The following is a 9,302-nucleotide window of genomic DNA, read 5'->3' as shown; positions in this document are numbered from 1 at the left end:
AAGATTTTAGATGAATGTGATACATTCTAATACTTGAATTTGGACATACTTTGTGACACATCGTAGTATTAGAATATATCACATCCACCTAAATCCTTTATATTTTGAGACAGATGGAGTACTAATAAGTGATTTTCGGTTCTTCCTTGGAAAAGAAGTACTCCCTCGGTCACACTTTTAAGTGTATTTATAGATTTCTGTGTCTAACGTTTGATCAACCATCATATTTTAAAAATTATAAAAGAAATAAGTCACATATAAAGTATTATTTATGTTTTATCATCCAATAATAAAATACTTATCATAAAATAATTTTTAACAAGATGGATGATTAAACATTGGACAAAGAAACCTTACGCTTAAAATGGGAAGAAAAGGAAAAGAAAGGGGGGATGAACAGCAGCATGCAGAGGCAGGCATTGACATGAACCATCAAGTCTACTTGCAAGCAGGCAGGCAGAGGCAGAGGCAGCAGCATATCTCTTCCTTGTAGCTGTCGTCGATGCACATGGACTGCACAGTGAGTGAGCTGTGAGATGAGAGGAGCCATAGCTAGACAAGCCACAGTACTGCTCGCTCTGGACTCTGGAGTAGTGGATGGAGTGTGCGACATGCAATCGCCCACGTGTGGGATGCGTGCCACCGCAGCTTCTGCCTCTGCCGCTAGGCTGTCGATGAAAACGGTGAAAAATGGTCGAGAACAATATCATCTTTGTTATTTTTATTTATAAAAACGATCAATAATTTTTCATATTTATGAATTTAACTACCTAGTATCAACTTTAATATGACACTGATATAAGTTTTAAAACTAAATTCTTTTACTTTAGAATCGACATAAAGATATTGCTGTTATATTAGTTTTATAAAGATATTGTCGTTATATTTGTTTCGAGGAAACGATGTAGGTATGGAAGGAAAATTCTTGTACTCTCTCCATTCCCTCCATTCTAGAATGTAGCAAATTCTAGAATGGTTATTACACTCTGGGATGGAATGGAGATAGTACCGTTTTTACACCTCTTTTGCTGCTCCTGCAGTTGCGGATCCATCCATCCGTGATGCATCTGGACGCATATCGCAGAGTAGTGCATTCTCATGTTTCTTCGAGCGTGCGTCTTCCCACGTGGCTGCGCAGCGCCGCCTCCTCGCCGGCCGGCTTGCAGGGCTCACCGTTTGGGCCCAGCTAAGGTGGGGCCTAAAAAAGGCCTTCGCAATGAAGCCCATGAATCTCTCTCTAGGCCTCGCGGAGTCCAGGCCCACTACGTCTCTACAGGTATAAAATACTCTAATACGCCACGGAAATACGGAATATTTTATTTTTAGGAGAGGAGTATTGCGTATTTAAGTCGGAGAGGCGCGAGGAGTGGGTGGCGCCAAGCGAAGCAACCGGTGTTCAAGTTTCCCCGCGCAAAAATTTTCCGTCGCCTCGCCGCCTCCTCCCGCGCTCTCCTCCTCCTCGCCGCCTGACGCCGCCGGAGTTCTCGAGCATTGCGTGTGGCGCCGCGGCGGAGCAGGCGGCGGGTGGGCCTCCCGCGGCGGCATTCAGTGTCCGGTCCGCCATCTCCGCCCCCGTCTTCTTCTCCGGATTACCGGTGGTCGGGGGGTCTGCGACATCTAGGGTTTCGAGATCAGGTATGGTTTACTAGGAATGCGCTTGTGTTGGTGTGAAACTGTGAATCGGTGAGTAGTGGGATTGTGCGGCGAGGTGTTTGATTGGTAATTGGTTCATGAAATTTTCGGGGTTGAGAAAATGTTTGGGCCACGGTATGATTTGGGGATTTAGGTTCTGGAAGGAATCGGCCTTTGCGTTCACTTCCTTGCTTTTGGTCTTAAAACACATGAATAAATGGTCCTAGCGCAGTAAAAAATATGTTTGGAGAAATTTTGCTTGTAGCACATACTAATATACTACTATATCCATCGAATCTCGTTACGATTTTTTGTTCATAGAACAGTGCAAAATATATTTTTTATATATACTAGAGTAGTGAGTCAATAAAGTTATATCAGATTTGTTCAATACCGAGTTATCGACCTTTGATCTTGGTGATGGAAAAGGACCTGTTATATCACCACAATAGATGAATCAGTGGGTTTTCTCCCAGTGTGGACACAATTGGGCCATAGTCTTCGATGTGATGTACATAATTTTTAATTCAGCATTCCCTAATTTTTTTTCTTTCAGATAAAATGTTGTTTTCAGACGTTTTCATTTCATAATTACATCATTACACGTCAGTTGTCTGTTCTTTTTTTTTTATCTGGCCACGCACAATGTGTTTCATTCTTAATAAAAATAGGTACCTTTTTTTTCAAGGGAATGAACAGCACAAACAGGTCCTTTTCGGACATAACCAGCGAACAGGCTAATTGTTTCCTTACTATCTACAGGAGTTAACATTTCTTAGGCGAAGTCAATATTTCACCGGATATCTATTTGCTGCTGAATAACAGAAAGCATGAAGCCTCAGCAGCATCGTAAAGCAACTGAAACAGGAGCAAATATAAAACTAGGCTGTAGTAAGATGCAAAGCCTGAAACCTGGCAAATATATCAACAAACCATCAGGTGAAGTGTCAAAAGTCTTGTTCATAATTTCCTATACTCATATGGTATGGTTTACCTGCTGCATTTATAATCAAACAAAGTTTCGAATAGGAAAATAAACGCCTGCTGCTATAATTCAACTGAAACAATTGCATGAACCTGTTAGGTACTTCTCCGTATGCCATAATGTAACGTGTTCTATTGGTCAAACTGTCCTAAAAAAAGAGTACTACTTTTTCAGGAAATGCTAACACAAAGTGCAGAGTAGCGGTCACACCGCCTCAATTGTACACTGAAAATCAAATGGCGTTGAAGGGTGGTAGTACAATGGAAGCACAATTTTGTGATTCTAAGAATTTCTCTAACCGACAACCAAATCATTCTGGAAAGATCAAGCTTGAATTATTCCCGATAGATAAGGCAATTCAAAAGGTTCTGCAGCAGGTGAGCACCTATGCTTTTGCAAGAGTTTCATATATTTGTTAAATACAATCTTCTTCAGGTTTCATAGTATGTGTCTTTTTGCTCCATATAATGTGGCAGGAAAACCACAATCCTTACCTGGAATTGACTTTAGCTCCACGAAAGAAGATATCTTCAGTTGTGCAGCATCTGAACATAAAATGGGGCAATTCTCAGTGTGCAAGAGGCGAACTCATGCTCTTTCCTTATGATGCTCAACTGGATAACATAGCTGGTAGTGGAAAATGGACTCATAGTGATTCTTGCACGGCTGCTGATGTGCATGCTGCAGTTGGCAGCCCTTTGAGATTTCGATTAAGGTTCAGTTTCCTTTTTCCCCAGATATGGTTACTTCTTTTTGCATCCATGCATGCTGTATACAGATCTTATGGCTAAAAAATGCTCTTTCTTGTTTATTAAGATATGGTTGGTTTGAACCTGATTTTGAGCAACAAAGCCATGGACCAAATTTACAAGATGTGCACTCTGTAGACAAGATCATTGACAACAAGCCTCTGGATCCTGTTCTCATGGAACAGAAACAAACGGTTCATTTGAGTGAGTTCCCGAATGACTTTGCTGCGCAGTCTGTTGGGGACAATGCAGTACAGACTGTGGTGAGTATTAGGAGTTTTTTTTTTCCCAGCATCACCAATGGTATTTTCACTTGCGACCTGACATTCTTCACATGCTTTCTGAAACAGGGTAATCAAAGCAAAGTAACGCCGCTTTCATGGATTGATTGCATATCTAATATAAGCTTTGAAGAATTGTTATCTGAAGCTGCACCTTCTGCAGACAACAAGCAATTGCTTTCTCAAAATAATACGAGTTTCTCACAGATCCCTATTAATTTCGATTCATTCGACGCTGCTATTGCTTCTGTGATTGGTCAGCAACAAGCAAGTAACCAAATGAAGGTGTCAAACCCATCCCTTTGGGATGCTGAAGAAGCTTGTCATGCATTTCCTTTGCAGAGTCAAACTTCAATCAGGACATTTGGTTCAGGTCCTAACCATAGTGGTGCTATTACCTCATCCATCCTTGGCACAATTCCAGAATGTGTCACAGATGTTGACCAGGTACCTCCCTAGCTGTTATTTATTTGCTCTAATTTCCTTTCTTGCCAAATATACTATGCGAATATACAATGCTTAACCGCTTGTCTCTGCAGCAATGCTTTACTGAAGTTTGGGAAGAGGAACCAAGCCCTCATATACCACTCTCGTGTAAGGACAATGTGGCACCATACATATCACTGGTATTCACTAGGGCCTTTCACAAATTTTTTGATGTATTAATTTAAGATGCTGTTTTTCCTCGATCTTCGGAAGATGATCTGATTCTTGTCTATCTTCATCTGTTTGCTTTCAGCCTGAATTTGGTGAGCCAGAGCTTGGAGCGTATTGCTCTAGACTTTTGAGTGGTACAGACAGTTTAGGGCTAAGTGGTTTACTGTCAAACAGCTTGGATGCATTCCAGAAATTCTCTGTTTTCTGAGCCTTTTGAAGCTCAGCTCCTATATGGACAAATTGAAGCTATAAACCATGTACAGATCAGAGGAACTAAGAAGCAGCATTAACTGGGCATTAAGAGAACAACCGATCGTTTTGGGCTTTGGCGAATGCTGAAGCCACAGTAGATATTTAGTGAATTTTTTCATTCAAACATTTTTGCTGGTTGCTAGCATATGACGCCTGCTTTGTATCATGCAAAGTCTTGCAGCAAGCATGGGCTAAATTTGGAAGAACTGAAATATGTATATCTAACAAATACTTCAATATTATCATATGCCACTCTACCAATGGAATACAACTGTATGATTGCCCTGATTGGCAAAAATACTTCAATATTATCATATGCCACTCTACCGATGGTAGTAGCCATGTGCAATTCAGCAATCTTGTTTTGACACAACTGATCACGCAAAAAAATGTACAGTGAGAGTAAACCCTGAAGCCATTTGAATCGTTGATGTCGAGTGAACTACTAAAACTGCCAGTGCAAATGTTCAAAAGCGATTCGTTCTGAATGTGGCTGCCTGCCATTCTTCTCTCATGCCTAGACAAAGCTGGAAGCAAACCATATTCTCCAGCAAGATCATCTGACCCATCGAGCTCTCCTCCATGGATACCTAGTAGAAATTAACAGCAGTTGCAGACTTGCAGTTGGCCTTGATCTCCTCTTCCTCTTCATTCCGCTACCGCTAGCTTCCCCCCTCCCGCTCTGTAGCATTTTATGAAACTTGTAATTATCAATGGGGACCACCTATACATTTGTCGACAAATTTTCTACTAAAAATTTGACAGATGTAATTATAGTACAATCGTAGTGTAATTACAATGTAACTTGTATGTAATTACACTGTAACTTGCATGTAACTACAGTGTAACTTGTATGTAAGTTTCACGTAATTTTGAATCGTTAGATCTATTACAAGATTTGTTCTATGGAGGAAGAAAAAAATCACATCACACACATATATGAAAGAATTTGTTCCCACGACCTTTATTTTACTGAAATAACATGTTACCGAGAGATTCTTGAAAGTTACATACAAGTTACATTATAGTTACAGTGTAATTACATGCAAGTTACAGTATAATTACACTACGATTGTACTGTAATTACATCTGACAAATATTAGGGGGAGAAATTTGATGACAAATATCTAGCAAAATCGTTATCAATGATATTTTTTAAAATTAGGTGCTTATCAATGGTATTTCTAGGATTTTTTTTAAAAAAGAAGAACAGAACGCTGCGTAAAACTTAGTGTGTGTTTGGATAATGGGAAATGATCGGAAAATGAACGAAGGGTTAGAATTGAATGAAAGAGGGAAGATGAACAGTTAGGATTTAAAGATGTCTTGGGAAATAATTTCCCTTTCCTATTAGCCAAACACATAAGAGGGGTTCGGAGTTTCAAACTCCGACCACAAAACCCATTTCCCAGCATGGATCTGGGCCCCACACAAGTTAGATCGAACGGTGATGGTATTGGCCCATGGGCCTCATTACCTCAGGCCCACTCGTGCCTCTTTCAGTGGGGGCCCGCTCCTCACCCCGCTGGCTTAGCGGGTCCGGGTGTGTGGGGTGGGGAAGCGAGGCGAAACCCGACCCGTTATCAGCTGCCTCTTCCTTCCTTGGCCTCTCCACTCTCCTCTCCTCTCGCCATGACGCGTGCCTCGCCCTTCCCTCTCCGCATCCAAGCAACCGCGGCGTCCACGGCGCGCCACCGCCATGACCAGGCAAGCACCCCCCGAGCACGCGTGCTCTCGCTTGTCACACCTCCCCGCCGCTCTGATTCGACCGCACTCGCGTTTCTTGGTTTCAGGTGCGACACCGCGGCGGCGGCGGCGCCGGGTCCTTCAGGCGAGGAACGGACGGGGCGGCGGAGCGGGGAAGAAGAAGAAGAAGAAGAACACGCGGGAATGGACGCGCCCGTGGCAGTGGCGGTGCCACCGCAGCCGCAGCCGCAGCAGCCTCCGGCTCCGGCGGCGGCGCCGCCTTACCGGTGGTCGAGGGCGGTGGCGAGATCGCCCGCGGCGTGGATGAGGCTGGGGGTTGGAGGTCTTCTTGTGGGGTCGATCATCTTCGCCTTCTACGAGTGGGGGCTCCCCTTGTTGTCAGAAAAGGTTCTACTTCTACCTTCTATTTTTTTTCCTCATCACTATGATTTTTAATATACTCTGTTTCACAATATAAGACTAATATAAGACTTTCTAGCAGTATCTATATTTATATAGATGTTAATGAATCTAGACATTATTATATATAAAGATTCATTAGCATCTATATGAACGTGGACAATGCTAGAAATTCTTACATTCTGTACGGAGGAAGTACTAATTAGTCTATTATACCATACATCTTGGAAATATATATAACACTTCTATTATATGGATTTGGTCGACGTATCATTCAGTGTTTTGTTTACCGAATAATTTTGTGACTAAATCTTAATTTAGAGCAAGCCATGTGGTTAGTTGAAATATTTAATCCCTTGTGATCTAGACGATGCTTAAATCCACATTATTTTTTTTTCTTTTGGAAAAAGAAGAACGATATAGTAGTAGGCTAGTACCACATGCCACTAAAGTTTCTAGTTTTCTAAGTTGATTCCATCATGTTGCTGTATGCTGAATTGTTGGTGTTGCATTGTTGCATATTTTCCATTGGTATGAGAATGAAAATGATTTGCATCTCTGGCTTTTGCCGTTAAGCACACAATCAATGAGTTCGTCTTTGGATTGTAGCAATTGCAGCTCAAATGTACAATATAATTATCATATTCTATTTTCCATTTGCATGCCTGATAATGTAGGTGCTGTTGCCGATAATGCGATGGGAGGCAAGATCTTTTGGGCGCCATCTGTTGGCTATTGTGCTCATTGCTTCTCTGGCCATCTTCCCGGTTGTCCTCCTGCCTTCTAGCCCCTCTATGTGGTTGACTGGAATAATATTCGGCTATGGCTTCGGTTTCTTGATCATCATGGTTGGGACAGCCATTGGAATGTCGATACCGTATTTCATCGGTTCATTGTTCCGTGAACGGTTACATGTAAGTTAAGTTTCTTGGTTCCATTAATAAATCTACTCAAGAGTTATACATTTGATGCAGTTCATCTTGTATGTAGGCACAATCTTGAATCTTAATTTGCTTCTCTCCTTCTACTAAATGTTTGTGAATATACAGGAATGGTTAGAGAAGAAATGGCCTAGGGAGATAGCTCTGGTTAAGCTGGCAAGCAAAGGGAGTTGGTTCAAGCAATTCCGGGTGATTGTGTTGTTAAGAATCTCACCCTTCCCATATTCAATGCTTAACTACACTGTGACTGTCACCCAGATAAAGTACGGCCCTTACATATGCGGCTCAGTTGTTGGAATGGTACCTGACGCCTTAGTCAACATCTACAGGTAAGGATTAAGATATCCTAATTTGTCTTATAAATTGGAAGACATGTACTATGAACAGATACAGTTCAACACTGAGCAAGTTGCTGCTCCTAAGTCTTACCGTTGACAATTACCTTCTTATCTTGAATTTTTTATCCCTTTTTGTTGCAGTGGTCGGCTGATACTCACACTTGCAGGCCTGAAATACCACAACCATAGATTGACAACTGTGGAGATTGTGTACAATGTTATCTCTATTACTGTCGCCTTTCTTGTAGCGATTGGATTTACAGTCTACGCAAAAAGAGCATTGGATGAAATGGAAAGATCAGAGGGCACATGCCCTGAACCTGCCGGTATTGCTCATGGCTCAACTGAACTCAGAGCTCACCATCAAGAATGTTCAAATTCCAGCTCTGTACCAATAGATGTTGTATAGTAATTTCTTTTACCGTAAGAACACACGCAATCGCTTCAGATGTCCAGATTTACAAAGGGGTCATCAGAGAACAAAATAGAAGGCAAGGCTTCTAATAAGGTGCAAATCTACTTCAACAATGTGGATTTGTTCGATTGATAGTGTGAGTCAATGTAAATACAAACATAGTACAAGAACAGAAAATAAAAGGGAGTAGAGTGTTAAAATGGATTTTATCTAAATTAAAAGGCATTTCCACTGGTTTCAGCAATTTGTGTGTGCCTGCTGTTTCTCAAATATTGTCATGGTGTTAACTGCTAAGCAGTGGATTTTCAATCATTCATTTTGTGGGTGGATTTTTAGCTGCTTTGCATATTATACTTGCCCTTAACCAAACATGTGATCTAATTATTGTGTATGCTTACTAGTTACTATGCCCTGTTCCTTCATATCTGCAGTGTTGGTTGAAACGGAATTTATAACAATTTCAACCCATATATTTTTCAGATTTTGCTCACCATTGTTAACGTTGGTACCAGTATGTAACGGCAAGAAAAATTAAGTGCGGAGACATACATCCAGCACAGCCGATCTCCATGGATCTTCTTGTTTCCAAGACTGAAATCTCTTTCAAGTTGCCTCAATTTAAGTCATATTCAGGTACTTTTTGCAGTACGGTGTACAGCGACGACAGTCTTGCACGCCATGTGCTCGACTTATTGCCAGAATCCTTACATGGTTTTGGTTACAATGGCGAGAAATGATTGGCATACGAGGCTTGTCACTGTAGCTCGCCATCGCCATCGCCATGGATATGCCTTCTTGGATGGCGGCCGGAAGTGTTGATCAGCATGGCGAGGCGGCGGCGCTGGCGCCGGCGGAGGAGAGGCTCCTCTCGAGGTAGAAGGCGCGCAGCCTGGCGTTCCGGGCGGCGGAGGCGGCGCCGCCGCCGCCGCCGCTGGCCGAGTGGGAG

At 42.1% G+C, this 9,302-nt stretch overlaps 2 protein-coding genes across 2 annotated transcripts; both read left to right on the top strand.

The window, feature by feature from the left end:
• Positions 1-1,372: 1,372 nt before the first annotated feature.
• On the top strand, positions 1,373-4,891 carry LOC4344015 (TSL-kinase interacting protein 1). Its single transcript, XM_015790788.3, has 8 exons — positions 1,373-1,635; positions 2,395-2,571; positions 2,792-2,994; positions 3,094-3,332; positions 3,434-3,629; positions 3,717-4,094; positions 4,187-4,273; positions 4,387-4,891. The coding sequence occupies exons 2-8, from the start codon at positions 2,463-2,465 to the stop codon at positions 4,510-4,512; spliced, it is 1,338 nt and encodes a 445-aa protein (XP_015646274.1). The 5' UTR covers positions 1,373-1,635; positions 2,395-2,462; the 3' UTR covers positions 4,513-4,891.
• A 1,309-nt stretch (positions 4,892-6,200) lies between these two features.
• LOC4344014 (uncharacterized) lies at positions 6,201-8,699 on the top strand. Its single transcript, XM_066312130.1, has 5 exons — positions 6,201-6,263; positions 6,350-6,650; positions 7,340-7,576; positions 7,712-7,932; positions 8,083-8,699. The coding sequence occupies exons 1-5, from the start codon at positions 6,256-6,258 to the stop codon at positions 8,348-8,350; spliced, it is 1,035 nt and encodes a 344-aa protein (XP_066168227.1). The 5' UTR covers positions 6,201-6,255; the 3' UTR covers positions 8,351-8,699.
• Positions 8,700-9,302: the final 603 nt, after the last annotated feature.

This window comes from Oryza sativa, chromosome 7, assembly GCF_034140825.1.
Source record: "Oryza sativa Japonica Group chromosome 7, ASM3414082v1".
In the NCBI taxonomy this organism is placed as follows: domain Eukaryota; kingdom Viridiplantae; phylum Streptophyta; class Magnoliopsida; order Poales; family Poaceae; genus Oryza; species Oryza sativa.
This window is presented reverse-complemented; position numbering and strand designations above follow the sequence as displayed.

Excerpts from the sequence above, each read along its gene's own strand:
- LOC4344015 (XM_015790788.3), top strand. The coding sequence starts at position 2,463 with ATGAAGCCTCAGCAGCATCGTAAAGCAACTGAAACAGGAGCAAATATA. Across the intron at positions 3,630-3,716 it reads ACAATGCAGTACAGACTGTG|GGTAATCAAAGCAAAGTAAC; the intron begins GTGAGTATTAGG and ends TTTCTGAAACAG. Across the intron at positions 4,095-4,186 it reads GTGTCACAGATGTTGACCAG|CAATGCTTTACTGAAGTTTG; the intron begins GTACCTCCCTAG and ends TTGTCTCTGCAG.
- LOC4344014 (XM_066312130.1), top strand. Across the intron at positions 7,577-7,711 it reads TGTTCCGTGAACGGTTACAT|GAATGGTTAGAGAAGAAATG; the intron begins GTAAGTTAAGTT and ends GTGAATATACAG. Across the intron at positions 7,933-8,082 it reads GCCTTAGTCAACATCTACAG|TGGTCGGCTGATACTCACAC; the intron begins GTAAGGATTAAG and ends TTTTTGTTGCAG.